General features: G+C 44.1%; 1 protein-coding gene across 1 annotated transcript; it reads right to left on the bottom strand.

Annotated features, from left to right (window-relative positions):
- Nucleotides 1-18146: 18146 nt before the first annotated feature.
- LOC143219940 (uncharacterized) lies at nt 18147-19649 on the bottom strand. The gene has a single exon (XM_076445727.1). The coding sequence runs from the start codon at nt 19647-19649 to the stop codon at nt 18147-18149; it is 1503 nt and encodes a 500-aa protein (XP_076301842.1).
- Between the last annotated feature and the right edge of the window lie 2688 nt (nt 19650-22337).

The following is a 22337-nucleotide window of genomic DNA, read 5'->3' on the forward strand; positions in this document are numbered from 1 at the left end:
GACTTTTTGCGCGTAACCCGTACAGAAGATTCCTGGACTTTCGCGCTATCCTCTTGGAATTACGTTCGCGCTCACTAAACTATTAATTTAACAGAACAATAACACTGCAATCTATCTAGCCCTATTATAACATTTCCGAATCATTAATTTTTATTAAATTTTTTCCCTTTCCGAAAAGTCCACGAACTTTCCTTAGGGCCTGGCTAGGTCGTCCAGGAAGTTTGTGGACTCTTGATTTTCTGAGAAAATTTTTTCACTAATCCTTTCCTACGTTTACTACTAATCGGCCCTTCGAAGGGCGCCGCCGCATATCTACGCTTTATGCGAGTCCACAGACTTTCCGTGCGAGATTCGCACGAGAAGTTTGTGGACGGGTTTCCTTTACGTTCTTATGCGGAGTGTCCACGGACTTTCCGCCCGTGACTCGCTCAGAAAATTCGCGGACAACAGTTCTACAATTAATCCTGTTGACCCGAACACTCACTATCACACAATACCACGAAATGGCTGCCGCCACCGGGCGCGTGTTCGCAGCACTCACCCCGGGTATTCACAACCACTAAAGCCAATTCTAGGTACGTATTTTAGGTAAGTATTTAATTAGTTAGATTAAACCTATTCAATTCCTTCGCAGGGTTTCCCCGGCGGGCACGTGGACCGCACCGAGGAAGATGATGAAGAACACCGATAACCACTCGATTATATATCCGACGCCTATTTTGGGATATTCCCGGCACCGTTAGAAACTAAGATAAACTATTTATACTAGAAAAAACTAATGAACACTCCTAATAGGTGTCACGAGATAACCAGCACGCTTTCGTACTTCGACAAGATGGCCGAGTTTTGAAAATGCGTTATGAGAGACCTCGACTCCTCCTAATGGAAATTCGAAACGAACTGATTCGAACAGCGGGAGGTCATTTGGTTCGCTTACTCTTCGGTACCCCCTCCGCTCGATTTCAGGCCTCCTTGTTTTGTTTCTTTGTCTGTGTAGGCGCTCGTGTTGGAGGCACCCCCTTGGCGCCCTGCCCTGTTTGTGTTCTTGTCTAAAAATAAATTGATCCTACCTCGTTACTTCCTTCGGTTGATAACCTTGATTCAAATACTGGCGAGTACGCGTGCACTAGTTTGAGATCGTCGTGGTGGTGTGAAGGTATTGTCACAACGTCAGATATTTCAGCGCGTTCCTCGAACGTTTGTTCTAAATACTTAGTTCGCCTTCCTACCCTCGACGATCTCGCTCCCGCGCCGCGTTCATATTTTCCCACCTCGTTTTTCTTTCCTATACCGGTGTTTAGATCCTAGCTTAACGGCCTATCTCTTTTAATCTATCTTATTAGATTATTCTTAAATCTATTTGACATTGGTCGCGCGCTATTTACATATCCTTCTTATATTTAAGTAATCATCTATTTCGGACCTAACTATTTTATAAACCGTTAATTTAAATTTCCTATCGACTAGAGAGAGCTTGTAAAAAACACTTGAGATACAATTAATCCTTCTATTTTCCTTTTTCAGCTTTATAGGTACTATTTCTGCGGGATACCTCCGGGGGGAAGGGTTCTATTGAGCTTTCCTGTCCTGGGATGGTTGAACTCGGTCTTCAGTTGCAGGAGTTCAGGGCCGGGTCCGCTCGTGGAGCCATTCGCAGTCCTTCGATCCTCAGCTAAAGTCCTTCCGTCCAATCATTCCCTTTTCGTCTGCTCCTTTCCCTTTCCTCGGAGTTCGTCCCCTCATGTACCTCATCCTTTCCTTCCCGAGTTCTGCCATAGTCGCTACCTAAATTATAACATTAGAACAGAGAGATTATTATCGTCTTCACTTTCCTCCTCGTCTTCTTCCCTCCCCCTTCTCCTTTCTTCTTCCTCCTTTCTCTTGAGGACGAAAGTACAGAATTTGGAAAAGCACTGCCAGTACTTTTCCTTCTGTAGAATTTTTCCCATTAATTCTTCCTTCTGCATGGTTCCTGGTTCCATATCCAATTCTTCTTCCAGGGTTTTCCTTTCATCCTCCCATCTCTGGCACTGGAAAATTGTATGTTCCGGCGAGTCCTCCGTATTTGGATGGAACCAGCAGCTACTATCCTTGGTTTTACCTATCTTCTTCCTAAATTTGTTGAAAACCCCGTGTCCTGTTAGAGCCTGTGTCATATAAAAGTTCAGGCACCCGTGTTTCCTGTTGATCCAGGGTTCGATATTTGGGATCAGGGTGTGTGTCCATCTTCCCACTTCTGCCCTTGTCCATGCCTCTTGCCATTCTTCTAGCGTTCTTGTTGCTGCTTCTTTCTTCAACCATCTCTTGATTGCTCTTTTTCTTACTTCAGCTGGTTCTGCTGCATCTCTCGTTCTCAGGAACTCTTCCAGGTCAGGTATGTTTCTGTTCTCCTGTGGGGGGTCGTAGTAATCTCTGAGTTCCTGTCGTTCCGGAGATTCGTCTCTGTACGCTCCTTCTTGAATCCTTCTGGTTGCGTTCCTACGTGGCCTAGCTCTCTCCTCATTATTGGGCGTGGCTTCATACGCTATTTCCCATTTAAATAAGTTTTCCCTTTCTCTAATTTTTATGTCCCAGGGGACTACCCCAGTCAAGACTGCCAGAGTCTGCATTGGCACCGTCCTATAGGCCGATGCGACTCTGGCCAGTCCTAATCTCTGAGTACTTTTCAGGATTTTCCAGTTTGCTTCAATCCGGGACGCCCCAGCCCATATAGGTGCTCCGTACATCACTATTGCCTCTAGTACCATGAAGTATAGGCGTCTAGCCTCGTGTTTCAGTCCGCCTTGATTAGCCATAACTCTTGAGAGCGCCGCCATGACTCTGATGCCTTTGTTGGTCGCTTCCTGAATATGTTTTCGAAATTCTCCCCTACTGTCGAACTCTACTCCCAGGTATTTTAGAGTCTGGGCAGGTTTAATATCTGCTCCCTCGAATCTGAAAACGAAATCGGTCGGTATTCTTTTTCGGTTGGTGAACATTACCTCGGTCTTATTGATAGCTAATTCAAGGCCAACGTCCCTTAACCATTTGCCTATTCCCTTTGTAACCTCTTCTGCTCTTGATCTCAGCGCTTGTAGTTTACTGCTTTCAACTAGTATGAGGATGTCGTCTGCAAATGCTATTACCGAGCATCCTATCGGCCAACTTTTCCTCAGTAGTCCGTCATATACTAAATTCCAGAATAGAGGTCCCAGCACCGAGCCCTGCGGCACCCCCATTTCAGTTTCCATGGTCGTCTCCTGTCCTATCGTACTACACCATATTTTCCGTTTTTCGAAGTAATTTGCAATGATCTTCTGTAGGTATTCGGGAGTGTTTCTTCTTTTTAGTTCGTCCCTGATCAAACTCCATCTTAGCGTGTTGAATGCGTTTCTTATGTCCAAGGCGATCATAACTGAGTATTTCTGTCTGTTGATACAGCTTCTAATTTTCTTCCTCACCTCGTACATGGCTTGGACTGTCGACCTTCCTTTTACGAAACCATACTGTACTTTTTCGAAAGGGTTTTCTCCCAGTGCCTCCATAAGTCTTTCCTTGATGACGTATTCGAATAGCTTGGCCACAGCATCGATTATGCAGATTGGCCTGTATGCCGAGCTGAGCGAGGGGTCCTTCCCTGGTTTCCGTAGAAGCACAGTTCTAGCGGATTTCCATTTTTCTGGGATTATTCCTCTCCTTAAGATCCCTGTAAATAGTGCCGCGAATGTGTCCGGTCTACAGAGTGCGAGCTCTCTGATAATGCCTGGGGATATCCCGTCTAGGCCTGCCGCTTTCTTAGGGGCTATTTTTATTGCTGCTTGTCTAATCTCTTCTTCTCTCACTTCTGCTAGATCTGCTCGGGTTGCTTCTAGGTTTTCCTCTTCTTGCGTACTGTGTTCTCTCCCTATTTGTTCTGCTTCCTCCGCTGGCAGCCTAGGGAAGAGCCCCCTCAGTACCTCATCCATGAATTCTCCTGTCAGGGTTGCCGGTGGTGTTGTTGCCTTAACTTTGCTCATTATGGATTTATAGGGCTTACCCCATACGTCTCTGTTGAGTTCTTCGCAGAATTCTCTCCATTTATCCGCCTTTGCTTTCGTAATTTTCTTTCTCAATTCTTTGATCGTGTCCTTATATTGTATTTCTAGGATCTCTAACTCTTCGTTCCCTTTTCCTTTTTTCTTAATTTTTGCTCTTACTCTTTGTATTTTCCTTTTAATCTTTCTCGTATTGTTTCTCAGTAGACCCAGATCCATGTTCCACCATGCGTTCCTTTTTCTATCCAGGTTATCATCGCTTTTTGTTTTTTCCAGGTTCTTATCTAAAACATAGTTCAATGTACTTAGGAATTTTTCTTCTTCTGACTTACCATAGGATTGCAAATGGCCTAGGTTTTCTTCTTCAATTTTTCTGGAAAAGTCGATTTTAGATTTTTCCAGTGTTTCTGTTGTCGTTCTCCATTTTGGTTTAAAGATGTTCTTTCTTGGTATGTTATTTTCCATCTCTATAGTGGTTAGCACGTATCTGTGGTCAGAATCAGATTCGATGTCGAGCACCTGTGAAAAAGCTTTGGTATAATTGGTGAAAGATATAGCGAGGAAATCAATGTTAGATGACCTAGATCCATGTAAAAAAGTAGGCCCTCCGCTGGGTTTTAGAGGATGGGCTCCTACTTTCCAGAGTTCTTCCAATACTTTCCTGCCCCTGGAATTCGTTGTTTTCGACCCCCATGGGGACGCATGGGCATTGAGGTCTCCTCCGAGCACGATCTTTTTTCCTTTCTTCTTGTTTTCCTTTACGAAATCCATTACTCGTTCTAGTCTGAAAGAGTATTCTTCATCAGTCAAGCTGGGTGAGAGATAGATACTCACCACAACATAGTCTCCCAGCTGGACGGCGGTGAAGTCCTCTTCCTGCCTGTCGGCATCTTCAAATCTGGCTAAACCGTTCATTCCTGTGATCCATATAGCGGTCCTGTTGCCCTTTCCGTAGATCCATGGTCCTGGGTTGCACAGCGGGTCCGCTATCAGGACAACATCGGCCTTCAGCTCCACCGCCGTCTGAGCCAGGAGATGTTGTGCGTTTCTGCAATGATTCAAATTTATCTGTAATATTATTAATTTGAGTTCTGTAGTAATATTCTACTATTCGCCTCCTTGATATATTTCTTAAACTGTGGACAGTTAACAGCACCCGCTACATGTTCGGCGTTTGCTGCCGGTACACCTTGTTTAATACATAGTACGCAGCATCTGGTCGCGTTACAGCCATTTATTTGATGGCCTTCTGTACCACATCGTCTGCAGATCTCTTTTCCATTTAATTTTTCCTTACAGCCATATGACATATGCCCGAAGGCATGACACTTGTAGCATCTCACAATGTTTGCAGTTCTGTTTATTCTACATATTGTGAATCCTACTTTGATCTTATTCTCCTCACCCAGCTTGCTGGCTATTCTCGTAGGTAGAGCCACGATGGCTGTTTTCGTACCACCATATCCGAATCTTAGCGACTTCATTTCGATTTCTGATTCGCCTAGCTCACCTACATCAGCGCTCCTAGCTATTTCCCGTCTGATTTCCTCTTTATCCATTGAGGGGTCCAAATCTTTTATTTCCAAAGTAACCTTTGGCGTGAGCTTTCTCACCGCGAACTCGGATCCCAACGTGGCCTTAACTGTGTCCTCCAGGATCATATGGTTAGCGTTTTTGTCTAATTCTAAGATTAGGTCTCCGCCTCTCGATCGTCTAACCATCTGTATTCCCTGCATTTTATCCGCCGCTTCGGTTTTTAACTTTTTGAACAAATCCGCATACGTTCTTTCGTTAGTGGCTTTTACTAGGATCGCTTCCGATTTAGGTGGAGGTAGGGGTTGCCTAACTCTTCTTAACCTGTCCTCTTCTTTCTTCCTATTACGCTCCTCTTCATCTTTCGTTTTCCTTAGTTCTCTTTCTACCCTCTTTTCCTCCTCCCTCTTTTTCCTATCGACTAGAGTCCATTTCTTTCTATTGTCATCCTCACTCTGGGATTCTGAATCCTCTTCCCTTTCCGTCCTATTTCCCTTATTAATTTTCTTTTTCTTTGTCTTCTTAACCCTCTTGGTCTTATCCCCCGCTTCTATCTTTTTTTCATTTTGGTTGGAGGTTCCTAAGCCTCCTTCCTTCGTTTCTAAACTCCTTTTATTTAATTCCCCTGCTACTCCCTTGTTCGTTGGATGACTAACGAAAGCTGGCGAGCATTGGGCGCTTTTGTTTGCCCATTTAGTTTTTACCTCCTTCAACTCCTGGTTCTCGATTAGGCTTTCCAATTTCCTAGCTATCTCGCTAGCTTGTACTAGGTTCTTTTCTAGGTGGCCCGCTTTGTTCATCGCTATAAAGTTATCTTCCATATCTTTACTGTACCTAAGCGTGTTGTCGATCGCCGCGGTGTATCCCCTAGCTTTTTTAATCAGCCCTTCTAATTCCCTAATCATCTTCATCATTTCACTCTCTTGGCTTACCTCGTCTTCATCTTCAACTATTATAATGTCATTTGCCTGACCCTTATCCTCTCCCCCGTTATTATTCTGTGAGGTATCATTCCTACTCTTTTTATTATACATAAACGAATCAGTAGTGTCACTCGAACTATTTCCTCCTCCTCCGTAATCTTTTATATTCCCATGCCCGAGATCCTGATTCTCTCCCTTTTTTCTTTTCCCCTTGGTGTGTTGATCGTTCCCGGCCATCGGTGTACCGTATATCTCCCCTATTGGGGAGTCCATTTACGGGGAGGCCTATCCCACCGCCGACTTTAGGAACAGTCAACCCACCTTAGGCAATATTTTCCTAATATACTCTTTTATTTTTACAGGTTATTTGGTGACCCCTGGATTCGGATAGATTCAGCCGGCTTCGCACAAATATAACACTGCGTTCTTTCCTTTCGAAAGTTTTTTGCCTCTTTATTTGTTTAAATGTATCCTATCAAATATATACATCGATACTACGATAAAAACAGAAGCCGCTACTTTGCTCTCTCTAGCCTTACATTAATATTACCCTAATCGCTCGCTTGAATACCTATTCCTACACTTCTCGTGCGACTGTCGCTCGAGAAGTTCCCGGACGAATACCGCGTGTTTTCCTAACTAAAAGTCCACGGACTTTTTGCGCGTAACCCGTACAGAAGATTCCTGGACTTTCGCGCTATCCTCTTGGAATTACGTTCGCGCTCACTAAACTATTAATTTAACAGAACAATAACACTGCAATCTATCTAGCCCTATTATAACATTTCCGAATCATTAATTTTTATTAAATTTTTTCCCTTTCCGAAAAGTCCACGAACTTTCCTTAGGGCCTGGCTAGGTCGTCCAGGAAGTTTGTGGACTCTTGATTTTCTGAGAAAATTTTTTCACTAATCCTTTCCTACGTTTACTACTAATCGGCCCTTCGAAGGGCGCCGCCGCATATCTACGCTTTATGCGAGTCCACAGACTTTCCGTGCGAGATTCGCACGAGAAGTTTGTGGACGGGTTTCCTTTACGTTCTTATGCGGAGTGTCCACGGACTTTCCGCCCGTGACTCGCTCAGAAAATTCGCGGACAACAGTTCTACAATTAATCCTGTTGACCCGAACACTCACTATCACACAATACCACGAAATGGCTGCCGCCACCGGGCGCGTGTTCGCAGCACTCACCCCGGGTATTCACAACCACTAAAGCCAATTCTAGGTACGTATTTTAGGTAAGTATTTAATTAGTTAGATTAAACCTATTCAATTCCTTCGCAGGGTTTCCCCGGCGGGCACGTGGACCGCACCGAGGAAGATGATGAAGAACACCGATAACCACTCGATTATATATCCGACGCCTATTTTGGGATATTCCCGGCACCGTTAGAAACTAAGATAAACTATTTATACTAGAAAAAACTAATGAACACTCCTAATAGGTGTCACGAGATAACCAGCACGCTTTCGTACTTCGACAAGATGGCCGAGTTTTGAAAATGCGTTATGAGAGACCTCGACTCCTCCTAATGGAAATTCGAAACGAACTCCAACCTAACCTAACCTAACCTAACCTAACCTAACCTAACCTTTCGGAGCTTTTATCCACTTTATTATATGTCCTCTTAATTAACCATTAACTATTTACACAGGATTTTCTCTCTCTAGCTTTACAAATTCTAGTAACCCTAACACTATATACGACCTATATTTTTGGTTTGAGGAATGAACTCTCCTCGGGGAGCGCTCTCGAAAGAGACCCCACTCTGTGGGTCTAATTCCTCAAATAAGAATTTTGGTAACTAACCCTACTTTTTTATTTGTTATCGGATTCCCCCGGGGATCTCCTATTGTTTGAGTACCCACTCGGGGTACTTCCTACGCCAAATTATTTTTTCCTATTTTCTTCGCTATATGTATTCTACTCGTCCTCCTCTATCGTTTGAGTACCCACATGATAGGGTTCAGACGTAAAATAGTGAATCCGAGCACGCTATTAGATTTCGAAACTTTTTTCCAGAAAATAAAAAAAAAAATTTTTTTTTTTTTTTTTTTTTTCTCTTTACCCTTCGTAAAAAATTTCATAAAAAATTTCCGACAGTTTTATTGCCCGCGTATCGCGGGGGCTCTCTGCTAAGTTTATAAAAAATTTGAGTTTACCCGATGATGGGTCAGACTTTCTCTCTACTGTCTGTCTCCCTCAGATAAGTACAGAGACTGATGACTCTGTCTCTTTCTATCTTACGGGTTTCAGAAAATGATCGAAAAATTGGAAATTTTCCTATCTTAAACCTTCTGCTGGATCTTTCAATTGGGTCCGATTTGAGCAAAAACCGGAAAAATCGGCTTCTCAAACCCTTCCCTACCTATCTATCTGTCTACTTTTGCTATTATCACTAGTTTATTCTTTTCTTTTCTTTTCAGGGTCCGAGCAACTAATTACCACGTGCCCCGGCCGACCGAAGAAGACGGCGATCACGTAATGGCGGCCCTCCGAGCACGTGTTGAACCGATAAATCTAATTCCTATTTTAACCTACATTATATACAAAATGTAACAAACACTTATGCACAGAACTGATCACAAGAATTAATAAAACTAACTAACTATCTACACCTCACTCTTTGTCAGCTTATTTAACTCTTCTTTTCACTTCGACAAGATGGCCGAAACAGCAAAGAATCTCGTTAAAATAAACCGGACTTCTATCAGAAGAACTCCTAACCGACTAAATTCGAAATCAGGTGGATCGTTGAACCGGCCCTCTATTTCCCCTTCTCGTTGGGGAACGATTTCCCCCCTTGATCTTTCAGCGCCTTAATGTTATTAGTGAACTTTTATTTTGCTCCATTGGTACGCGTGTGCTTCGTTTCTATTGGTCGAAGGACCCGGTTGATACTTGTCGAGCTTGTATATGAGTCTATTATCTACATACTTTATGTATTCCTTGTTTGAATCGAACTCGTGTCAGTTACTCTGCTATCTATGTACATTAAATTCTATGATCGCGGTCAGATTTATATTTCAGTCGTCTCAATCTTGTCCTCCGATCAATACTCCGCACCGCGTTTACATTTACAATGGAACACAATTATTATTTAGTCAAACAGTTATTTCTACGTACGCTTTCTAATCGATTACCACTGTCGGTATAGAAGATCTCTATCTTCCGAATGTGGGACTTCTTGATCTTATTTGGTTCTAGGAAAATCTACACTTTTCTATTCTATTTTATGTTAGTCTACATATAGCTTAGTCCAATTATAGTCTATTGTCGTTATCTTAAATATTACTATTTTATCCTACTAGCTAGAGAGAGAGATTTTGGATTCCGTATGGAATGCTCTATTTCCGTTATACTTCTTATTAACAATTTCTGACTTTTACGTAATTTTTCTATTCCTTACTGTTTACTAAATTTTCTTTTTCATCTCGTTCTTCGATGTTACTGCTGCCGCCGCTGCTGCTGTTAAGGTGTCCCCTCGGATGGTGGATTCAGCTGTTCCAGGTGACGTATGATTTTTCCTTTCAGGTTGCTAACCTCCAGGACCGGGTCCGCTCGTGGAGCCTGTCGCAGTCCTTTTGGCGGCGCCCATCAGTTTTTCTCCGTGTCACTCCTTTGCAGCTTCTCCACCCTCTCCTTGGTAGACCAGCTCAGCCACTTGGCCCTTTGCTCAGTTGCTTTCAGGTGTCCTTGAATCTATTTTAGGCAGAAAGAAAAGACAAATCTACAATATCTGTGTTTCCCTCTCCCTCTTTCTCTCTATTTCTTCTTCTTTCTTCTTCTTCCTTTGCTCTAATAACCTTGGAGCAGAATTTTGAGAAACTGTTCCAATACTTAGCCTCCTGCAAGATTTTCTGCATTAGTTCCTGCGGTGAGACCGTTCCCGTCTTGATGTTTAGCTCCTCCCTCAGGATAGTCCTCTCCTCCTCCCACTGCTGACACTGGAATAGGGTGTGTTCTGGCGAATCTTCTATGTCCTGATGATACCAGCAGCCGCTGTTTTCAGCTTTTCGGATCTTGAATCTGAATTTATTAAATACACCATGTCCCGTAATTGCCTGCGTTAGATAAAAATTCAGACTGCCGTGTTTCCTGTTTATCCATTTCTCGATGTTCGGGATCAAGGTATGCGTCCATCTTCCAACTGTAGCATTTGTCCAGTCTTTCTGCCACTGCTCCATTGATCGTTCCGCTGCCACTTTTTTTAACCATTTTCTGATTGCTCTCTTCCTAACATCGGCGGGTTCTTCTGCCTCTCTAGTTCTTAGGAATTCCCCTAGATCAGGGATTCTTGCATTCTCGTGCGAGAACGAAAAGTTTTGTAGCTCTCTCAGTTCCAGGACTTCCGGCGAAACGTCTCTATAAAACCCCTCTGGATGCCTTCTGACTGTGCTCCTTCTTGTTCTGGAATATTCCTCTGTTATCGGTGCCGTTCCAAGGGCAACTTCCCATTGAAGTAGGTTCTCTCTTTCTTTTATTTTCAAGTTCCAGGGCACGATTCCGGTGAGAACGGCGAGAGTTTCCATTGGAACCGTCCTGTAAGCGGATGCTACTCTCGCCAAGCCTAACCTTTGTGTAGCTCTTAAAATCTTCCAGTTCGCGTCTATTCTGGCCGCTTCAGCCCATATTGGTGCCCCGTATAGTACAATAGCTTCCAGAACCCGGAAGTATAAACGTCTGGCGTGGTGCCTTAGGCCTCCCTGGTTAGCCATGAGCCTGGATAGGGCCGCCATCACCTTCACTCCTTTATCGGTTGTTTTCTGGATATGCTGTCTGAACTGTCTTCTACTATCAAACTCTACCCCGAGGTACCTCAGCGACTTAGTAGGCTGAATCGTCTCCTCATCTAGCCTGAAAACAAAGTTACTTGGTATTCGTTTTCCATTGGTGAACATCACTTCCGTTTTTTGAAGTGCGAGCTCCAGTCCCGCCTTCTTCAGCCATTCGCTAATTTCCTTTATCGCCGTTTCAGCTCTTGTCCTTAGGTTCAAGATCCTGCTACTTTCAACCAGGATCAGGATGTCGTCTGCGAAGGCTATAACCGTGCATCCCTTTGGCCAGGTGGTCCTCAGTAGGCCGTCGTACACAATATTCCAGAAAAATGGCCCGAGCACCGAGCCCTGAGGAACCCCCATCTCCGCTTCCATGACCGTCTCCTGCCCGATGGTGCTGCAATAAATTCTCCTATTTTTAAAGTAATTAGTTGTTATTCTCTGCAAGTACTCTGGTACATTCCTTCTTTTAAGTTCATTCAATATCTGGCTCCACCTGAGGGTATTGAATGCGTTTTTTACATCTAGTGCTATCATGACAGAGAACCTCTGTCTGTCTACACAGCTTTTGATCTTCTTATTTACCTCGTTCATGGCGTCAATGGTGGATTTGCCTTTAGAGAAGCCAAATTGTTCGATTTCGAAGAGGTTTTCTCCCAAAGCCTCTTCGAACCTTTCCTTTATTACGTACTCTAAGAGTTTGGAGATCGCATCTATAATGCAGATCGGCCTGTACGCGGAGACGAGGGTTGGGTCCTTCCCCGGCTTACGTAAGAGGACCGTTCTTCCCATTTTCCATTTATCTGGTATTATCCCTCTTCGGAAAATTCCAGTGAACAACGCCGCAAAGGCGTCCGGTCTGTGAAGGGCAAACTCCTTGATGATATTGGGAGATATTCCGTCCAGTCCCGCAGCCTTTTTCGGGGCAATCTTAGATGCCGCTTGTCTGATTTCGTTCTCGTTAACTACCTGCACCTCCATATCGAAATCATCTAGATTTTCCTCAGCTTGTTGTGATTTCCTTCCCATAGACTCCTCCTCGGTAGCGTCGTCTGGTAGCCTCGGAAATAGGCCGTTCAGAACTTTGTTCATGAAATCGCCCGATAGGGTAGCTGGCGGTGTTGTTGCCTTAACCTTATTCATAACGTTTTTGTAGGGCTTCCCCCAAACGTCTTTGTTGATTTCTTCGCAAAATTCCAGCCATTTTTCTTCTTTCGCTTTGGCGATCTTATTTCTTAGGTCCTTTATTGTGTTCTTATACATGATTTCTTGTATCTCCAGGTCTTCCTTTCCCTTGCCTCTGTTCTTTATCTTAGTTCTTTCTCTTTGTATTCTTCTTTTGATCTTCCTGGCCTTGGTTCTAAGGATGGTTAGATCTTCGTGCCACCAAGTATTGATTCTGCGGTCTTTTCCCTCGTCATTATTGCTCGTTCTTTCAAGGTTAGAATCTAAAACAGAAGTGATTAGTGAGAGGAAATTTTCTTCTTCTTCTTTATTAAAGAATTCCCTATGACCTAAGCTTTGCTCATCTATCCTCCTGGAGAGTTCACTTTTGGCTCCTTCCATTGATTCGGCGTTCGCTTTCCATTTTGGCTTAAAGACCACTCGCTTTGGAATGCTGGTCTCCATCTTGATACTCGTAAGAATGTACCTGTGGTCTGAGTCCGTTTCTACATCCAGAACCTGTGAATTCGCTTGTGTATTATTACCTACAGACATTGCGAGGAAATCAACGTTGGAAGTTCTAGCCCCGTGGACGAAGGTAGGTCCTCCGCTGGGCCTTATCGGGTGGATTCCAATTTTCCAAAGCTCCTCAAGCACTATTCTTCCTCTTTCGTTTGTAGTTTTGGAACCCCAAGGCGTAGCGTGGGCATTGAAGTCCCCTCCAATCAGGATTTTTTTCCCTTCTTTTTTCCTTTCTTTAGCGTATAGTGTCACTCGTTCCAATCTGTTGGAGTATTCCTCGTTAGATAACCTGGGTGAGAGGTAGATACTTACAATGACGCAGTCCCCCAGCTGGATGGCGGTGAAGTCTTCTTCCTGCTTGTCTGCGTCCTCGAATCTAGATAGACCGTTAAGTCCTGTGACCCAGATTGCTGTTCTGTTGTCTTTTCCATATATCCATTGACCCGGATTTAGCAGGGGATCGGCAATTAAGACAGCATCTACCATCAGCTCCACCGCCGTCTGAGCCAGGAGATGCTGCGCATTCCTACAGTGGTTGACATTAATCTGCAAAATTTTAAGCTTGTTATCCATATCTGTTTTCGTTCATACTATTCGCCTTTTCCATATATCTCTTAAATATGGGGCAGCCTGCGGCTCCCGCCACGTGTTCCGCCCTGGCTGCCGGTGTGCCAGCCCTTTTACAGAGTATGCAACTTCTGGTAGCCTTGCATCCATTTATATTATGGCCCTCTGTGCCGCACCTTCTGCATAACTCTTTCCCGCCTATGTTTTCCGTACAGTTAAAGGCAAAGTGTCCGAAAGCATGGCATTTGTAACACCGCACTATGTTTGCCGTTCTCTTCATTCTGCAGATTGTAAAACCTATTTTTATCCTGCCTTCGTCACCCAGTTTATTCTCTAGTTCCGCCGGAACTGCCACTATCGCCGTCTTTGTTCCGCCGAATCCGAATCTTAGAGCCTTTACGTCGATCTCCGATTCCATAAGCTCTCCTACGTTGATATTTTTTGCAATTTCCTTTCTGATTTCCTCTCTTTCTAAGGTGGGGTCTAAATCTCTTATCTCTACAAGGATCTTCGGCGATAACTTCCTCACAGAGATCTCACTACCTAGCGCAGCCCTTACTGTATTTTCCATAGCCATTGAGTTACTATCTTTTCCCAGTTCGATGATGAGATCTCCGCATCGGGACCTTCTCACTGTCTGGATGTTCTTCAACTTATCCGCCGCGTCAGTTTTCAATTTTTTAAAAAGGTCCGCGTACGATATCTCGGTCGTGGCTTTAACTATGATGGCATCTGTTTTAGGGGGAGGGGGAGGTTTCCTACTTCTTTTTTCCCTGTCCTCTTCTCTCTTCCTATTCTTTTCCTCTTCTAACTTCCTATATGCTGTTTCTTTCTCTTTTTTCTTTTCTTCTTCCTTTTGTCTCCTAGAACGTACTTTTTCGAACCCGTCATCCTCGTTTGGAGATTCCGAATCCTCCTCTCTTTCTGTTCTATCTCCTTTACTATTTTTCTTCTTTTTCTTCTTGCCTACCCTTTTTTCGCTTTGCTTTTCGTACCCTTTCTCCCCCTTATTTCCCTCTTCCCTATTTCCTACTGACATTGATCTGCTCAAAAACGCGGGAGAGCACTGTGAGTGTTTACTCCTTGAGTTGAGTTTGTCCTTCAGTCTCAATTCTGCGTTTTCTATAAACAATTCAACGATCTTCGAGAGGTAACCTGCGGCTTCTAGGTTCTTGCTCATCTGCATGGCCCTAGCCCTGACCTGGGCGAAACTTTCTTGCTCCTCTCCTCTTTTTATGGCTAAAAGGATCCCGTTTACCTCCCTCTTAGCACTATGAAATATACCCGAGAGAAGTCTAACGTGCTCTATAAATTCTCTATCCTCCTTGAATTGGTTTACCTCGCCTAGTATTCTAACCTCTTCCTCAGTATCTGTACCATCTCCTCTGTACATACTCTTATTCAACTCATCCCCTCTTTCATTCCTACTCTTTTTGTTATAATTGGCCTGTCCTACTACCGAAGTTCCTGTATCTGGATTTTTTTCTACCCCACTAGCTTTTTCCGGAGTACCTTCTTCGTTCATTTTTCTTTTCGCACTGTATGGAGGGATGTCCGCAAGTATCATTCGTTTCTCCCCGAGCGGAGAAAAGAACTCCGGTGAGCGCGGTTCATCACGATTCATAATGGAATTCTAGAGGATCGCTAGGTCTCATTAGGGTGTACTAAATAACTATCGCCCTCTTTATTTGGTCCTTTCGGAGCTTTTATCCACTTTATTATATGTCCTCTTAATTAACCATTAACTATTTACACAGGATTTTCTCTCTCTAGCTTTACAAATTCTAGTAACCCTAACACTATATACGACCTATATTTTTGGTTTGAGGAATGAACTCTCCTCGGGGAGCGCTCTCGAAAGAGACCCCACTCTGTGGGTCTAATTCCTCAAATAAGAATTTTGGTAACTAACCCTACTTTTTTATTTGTTATCGGATTCCCCCGGGGATCTCCTATTGTTTGAGTACCCACTCGGGGTACTTCCTACGCCAAATTATTTTTTCCTATTTTCTTCGCTATATGTATTCTACTCGTCCTCCTCTATCGTTTGAGTACCCACATGATAGGGTTCAGACGTAAAATAGTGAATCCGAGCACGCTATTAGATTTCGAAACTTTTTTCCAGAAAATAAAAAAAAAAATTTTTTTTTTTTTTTTTTTTTTTCTCTTTACCCTTCGTAAAAAATTTCATAAAAAATTTCCGACAGTTTTATTGCCCGCGTATCGCGGGGGCTCTCTGCTAAGTTTATAAAAAATTTGAGTTTACCCGATGATGGGTCAGACTTTCTCTCTACTGTCTGTCTCCCTCAGATAAGTACAGAGACTGATGTCTCTTTCTATCTTACGGGTTTCAGAAAATGATCGAAAAATTGGAAATTTTCCTATCTTAAACCTTCTGCTGGATCTTTCAATTGGGTCCGATTTGAGCAAAAACCGGAAAAATCGGCTTCTCAAACCCTTCCCTACCTATCTATCTGTCTACTTTTGCTATTATCACTAGTTTATTCTTTTCTTTCCTTTTCAGGGTCCGAGCAACTAATTACCACGTGCCCCGGCCGACCGAAGAAGACGGCGATCACGTAATGGCGGCCCTCCGAGCACGTGTTGAACCGATAAATCTAATTCCTATTTTAACCTACATTATATACAAAATGTCACAAACACTTATGCACAGAACTGATCACAAGAATTAATAAAACTAACTAACTATCTACACCTCACTCTTTGTCAGCTTATTTAACTCTTCTTTTCACTTCGACAAGATGGCCGAAACAGCAAAGAATCTCGTTAAAATAAACCGGACTTCTATCAGAAGAACTCCTAACCGACTCTAACCTAACCTAACCTAACCTAACCTAACCTTTTTTTTTTTTTTTTTATTAACGAGGAGGGGAAAATACTTTGCGTACGTAGTGAGGGACTCCGATGTTGTGTACCCCCTAAAAACCCCTCCTCCTCTATCTAATCACAGTCTAACAACCCTACGGAAAGACCCCTTCCCCGCGGAACCGCTTATACAGCATTACTACACGGGTATGGGCTGCTGTAGGTGTCCAATCGTTGCCATTATCTAGCTCTCGTTAGTCTAGCTATTCTTCTCTCTTCGTTCTGCAATTCTCTTTCCGTCTCTTCTTTCTTCGTCATTATCTTGTTGATGTAGAATCTCAATTTCGACATCTTGCTGGGATCCTTTAGCCACGTAGCTATCTCTTTCCATTCCAACTGACCATTTTCGCCTACCAGTTCTTCCCTCTCGGAGTTCCATGCTGGGCATTCCGTCACAGTGTGCTCGGGGCTGTCAGGGTTCTGTTTGCACATTATGCAATTTGAATCGTTTCGTTTTCCGATTTTATGGAGATAGTCCGCGAAACACCCATGCCCTGTTAGGACCTGGGTGAGGTGGAAGTCTAAGATATTAGGGCCCCAGTTAATCCATTCCCCTATCTTCGGGATTAAGCTGTATGTTTGTCGTCCATGTGTGGCATCGTTCCAGCGCGTCTGCCAAAGTTCCAGGGTGGTATCCCTTTCCTCTTCCTTGATTTTATCACATTCTTTTTTATTGTTTATCCCTGAGATATTGCCCATCTCAGCTTGTCTAGCAAAAATGCGGCGTCTCTCTTCTGCCAGCAATGTGAGAGGGGGGAGACCCGACAGTACGCACAACGCATCCAGGGAAGTCGTCCTGTATGCCCGTATCACTCTGGACAGTGACATTTTCTGAATCCTGTTCAGAGTCTTGGCTTTGGTAGTTTTGTTCGCTGATTTAGCCCAGATAGGTGCCGCATATAGAACGATGGACTCTATTACCCTGTAATATAGTACCCGTGAGAGGAATGAGCCACTTCCGATATTGGGCATAATTCCGTTTAATGCACCTGCAACCTTGGATGCCTTCTCTGTGACATAGTTCAGGTGACCCGTGAAGTTCTGATTACCCTCCATTATTAATCCCAGATATTTTGTGGATTTTTTGAGCTCGAGAGTTGAGTTCCCGAGTCTGATGTCGATACCTCTTCTCACTTTTCTGCCTGTCAATAAGACCGTTTCTGTTTTTTCATGCGCAAGTGTAAGTTGGTTGACTCGGAACCAGTTATTAATCTTTGCTAGAGCCTCCGTAGCAATTCTGGATAGGTCTTCTGCTGTGGAGGCAGTGACAGTCAGCGCGACATCGTCTGCATAACCGTACAGATAAGCACCTCTGGGGAGCAACATTTTTAATAGATCGTCGTATTGCAGGTTCCAGAGCATAGGTGCAAGCACCGAGCCCTGAGGTACTCCCGCATAAAAACTGATTTCACAGTTTTGCCCGTTACCTTTAGTGTAAATAATTCTTCTGTCTTCTAAATAGCTCTTCAGAATGTTAAGGAGTCTACTCGGTAGCTTTCTTTTTTTAAGTGCCCTTATGACATTGTGCCACTTTATTGTGTTAAATGCGTTCTTAACATCCAGGGTAATTAGTACGCAGTAGTGTGTTTTATTTTTGGCCATGTCCCACCGTTTTATGATCTCGTGCATGGCGTGGACCATGCATTTGCCGCGTTTAAAACCATACTGGTTCGGTTCGTAACTTATGGTTTCAAGGAGTCTTGCTTTGAGACAATGTTCTAATATCTTAGCCATATTAGAAAGAATCGAGAGTGGTCTCACTCCCGTACGTCCATCTGGCCCGGGTTTCTTCGGTATAAGAACCAGACGTCCTTTCTTCCAGGGTGTTGGGAAATATCCCAGGTTGTACACGTGTTTATTACCTGCGTGACGTGAGGCAGTGCTATTTTAGAGAGAAGTTGCACCAGTTCAGAAGGAATGTCGTCTATGCCGGGCGCTTTCTTCTTCACCGACTTCATCGCCTTTAGTACCTCTGCTTCCGCGAAAGGACGGTCAGAAGCGTCATAGGCAGTGTCTGTCTCGTCGGAGTTAGGGTTGGTCTGGTTTGGCTCGGGTGACGTTTGAAAGAGGGTTTTTATTACCTCTTCGGTCTCCTCTTCTGATGGAATACTAGGCGGGAGTTTACCTGCCACCCTTCCCATTACGGCCTTGTATGGTCTTCCCCAGATGTCAGTATCTATTTCGTCAATGAGTGTTGTCCACGATTTCCTTTTTGCTCTTGCTATCTCATGTTTTAATGCCTTCTTATTTTTATTGTGTTTATTAAGACTCCTGACTACCTCCTCATTGGATATTTCTGGGTGTTTCTTCAGTTTGATGCGGGCTCTCTGTAACGATCGACGTGAGCTGATGGACGCTTTTCTCAGAGCAGCAATTTCGGCATTCCACCACCAGACCTCTTTCCTTCGTCTAATGGTTTGGTGTAGTGTGTATGAGGTGGATTCAAATACTTCTGTAATCATGTCTATATATGCATCGATATCTTCTATTGATGTAATTTTTAGGGGATCAGCAATCTTGGTGATTTGAAGGTAGGTTTTGGAGAATCTATCAGCATCGAGTTTGAATTTTTTCTTTCTCTCGAAGTTGGCAGTGTTAGCTGTGTTCGTAGACAATACATGTTTCAGGTAGCGATGATCGGAGGCCGTGTAGTCTTCAAGTATTTGGCTGGAAGTGATACCATTATATGCTGTTGATCCGCATAGTAGGATGTCTATTGTGGAATAGTGACCATTTCTTTCGAACGTGTGCGAGCCTGTACTGACTTTCGGAATCAGTCCGAAATTATTGCACATTTCCATTACCACCGTGCCGTGATCATCAAGTATTCTTGAGCCCCATACGGTCGACTTGGCATTGAAATCGCCAGCAATTATGCATTTATCTATGTTTATAGTGTCTAAAAACCTTTCTAACTCTGAAATTCTTTCCGTATAGGATACCAAGCTTATATTTGGAGAGATGTAGCAAGAGATGAAAGTATGGTCTTGTATTTGTACGGCGACAATCCCTTTCGATTTGAAGAGGCATTTAACCCTATTAAGTTTATTTCCAGGTTGTGGTAACCATATAGATGCGGATTTATGACCATCATTATGCCAGTATGATGGAGGTGACCAGGGCTCGGAGATGAGTACGACGTCTATCGCATATTGCATAGCTGACTGGGTGAGTAGTTCCTGTGCGTTCTTACAGTGATTTAGGTTGATTTGTAATATTTTAATATGGTTTATTTCAGGTGTGGAAGTTGCGCCTTGCATTTCCATTTATTTCGGTAAGTATTAGATGGGTAGGTATATAAGTTTGTAGTTTACTATTCGATTTGTTGTGTTTGTCCTGTTTGTTGTGTTTGTTCTGTTTGTTGTGCTTGTCCTGTTTGTTGTACGTGACCTGGTTGTATGTTCACAGTGTGTCTCTCTTTGTTATTATTTCCTTTATCAGGATCTCTGTCTCTCATTGTAGCTCTCCGACGTAGTTCAAGAGCCCTACGGTAGGCAGGGCATTTAAGGCTACCGTCCCTGTGTCCTTCTGTCGAACACACCATACACTTTTCGGGGTTGCTGCATTCTGTGGCATTGTGTCCCTCTCCTCCGCATCTTCTGCACAGTTTCGACCTGTCAGGTCCCTGGCAATTTTTAGATATGTGCCCAAATTCCCGGCAGCGGAAACATAGGGTGACCTCTTCTCTCTCGACCACTCTGCAGAAACCCCAGCCGACGCGTAAAGAGCGTTTTTCTAACAGTTTTTCCGCTGTTACCGTTGGCAGGATAAGGGTGGCATTTTGCCTGCCTGCGAAGGCTGGGCGAAGAGCTTTCACCGATATACCCTCAATGGAGGTCTCCGGTAGGGCTGCCACTATAGCCTCCTTAATCTCCTCGATAGTGACGTCGCCTTCTAATTGCTTCAAGTGAAGTACCTTGTTTCTTGCCCTGGGTCCCGTCGTGGCTTTGGCCCCCGAAATTTTGGAGTTCACAAGTCTACTAAAACTGGTAGCCTTGGATGCGTCCCCTTTGATGTCGACTAACACGTGCCCATTTCTGCTCGACCTCACGCCTGATATGGTATACCCTTCTTTGTCGATGTTGATCTCCTTTTTAAGGGTCTTCAGTGTTTCGGCAAAGGTCTTAGAGCCAGTTTCAATCAGCACCGTTCCAAATCCGGGAGGTTTTTTTACGTCTTTTCTGTATTTATCACTATATATGGTGATTTCGATGTCCGTGTTTATATACAAGATCTCTACCATCTTCCTTAGAGTATACGGGTCTGTCGTATCGTGAGTTATAGCGATCTTTGATCTACCATTTTCTAAGGAGATATCCTTTAGCTCTTTCAGAGCTTTGAAGATGGTCTCCAGGTTTGTGGGACTTCCATTCTTATCTCTATCGATCAAATGGTAGAAGAACTTCTCTCCCAGTACCTTGGAGCCCGCAGTTCCTTTCTTACCGGGCAGGCAGGTGGCTACAACTAAGTATACCACAGAGCCCAAACTAGGGTGTTGTTCTCTCATTTCCTCTAGTCCTTGGTGTTTCTCCAGAATTGCCTTACTGTATCCTTTGTCCACGTCGAAGTCAGCCGGTACAAAGCATGCTACGTCAGTGTCTTTTGCATGCAGCATGTTTCCATTACTCATGCACGTACGTTGGAAAGCTGACTTATTCCATCTTCTTTCCTGAAGTGCGCAGAAGTTTTCATAATTTATATCTTTGTCTTTCCATCTTTCTAATTCGTCAATGTCAATCTCGTCTGGGTTACCGGTTTGCGTACCGATAGTACGAGTCTCCGGGGTCTTGTTGTCCTGCTTAGAGCTCTGGGTAGGAGTTATGTCCATTTTTTTTTGAGGTTCCTCCGCAGGCGGTCTACGTCTGTTAACCGAGTGGTCTCTTGAAGCCGAGCTTTTAATCGATCGCTGCATCTCATTGAAGGTTTTTATCGTCTTAGTTATCGCAGACTTGACCTCCAGTCTAATCCCGTCCCGACCTTTAACCAGGCAAGATAGGTCTTTCAATGCCTCTGCCAGCAATTTGACGTTTGCATTGACGCTAGTGTTGTTGGTAGCTTCAGGAAGATTCGTGGTTCTTTTCCTCTTCCTCTGTTGCTCAGGTGAGACGGTTTCGTGTTCGAATTCAAACTGCAGCATTTCCATCTCTTCTACCCCTTCGATGACGTCCGAGGCAGAGCTCGATCGTTGCCTGCTGAGTCTGTCTAGGCTACTCACAATGTTGGAGTTAGTAGGGCTTCTCGAGAGTACTCTACTAGGGGTAAAAGCACTCGTAGGGTTTTCTTCTACCAACTTGAAGGGGGTGGAAGTGAAAAAAGTGGCCTTTTTTTCCTCCATCTCTGTCCGAGTCTCCGCCGTGATGAGTTCTCCTTCCTGGATGGTGTCGGAGATCTCCAGCACGCTGTGCTCCACATTAGTTGCTCCTGCGACTTCAAGATTTTTTTTTGGTGATTTTTTATTATTTTTGTTTTTAGTTTTTTCTTTATAGTCATCCATATGAATCCCACGAGAGTGGTCGGAAAACACGGTCGCACCTGGTAGAGCCGCCTTACCAGGTGAGGCCCAAAATACTCCGAGGGGCGGGCTGGTACCCCGGAGGTGGCATGCTATTGGTCCGGTGCACCCACCAGACCCACTCCCGGCGCTCCGCGTTCCCGGGAGTAGTCTCCTTCGCCGCATGCCGAAACTTGGAGTTAAGGACTTTTTTAAAGAGGTTTCTCCTCCTCGCAGGGCCGGCCGGTAAAGGCAAGCCCCCCCGCTCCGGAACCTTCCGGTTTGCGGTCTACGGACCTGGGCCGACATCTTGCGGCCCAGTTCCGACCACTCGCTCCGTTAGCACACACCGCAGTGTGTCCCAGGGTCCACCACGAGGAGGTGGAGCGAGAGGATTTTAGGGTACGGACCACCGCCACTGCAGTCATATCCTCCAATGATTTCGAGTCATCATTGG

The sequence above is a fragment of the Lasioglossum baleicum genome, unplaced genomic scaffold (assembly GCF_051020765.1).
Source record: "Lasioglossum baleicum unplaced genomic scaffold, iyLasBale1 scaffold0107, whole genome shotgun sequence".
Taxonomy (NCBI): Eukaryota; Metazoa; Arthropoda; class Insecta; order Hymenoptera; family Halictidae; genus Lasioglossum; species Lasioglossum baleicum.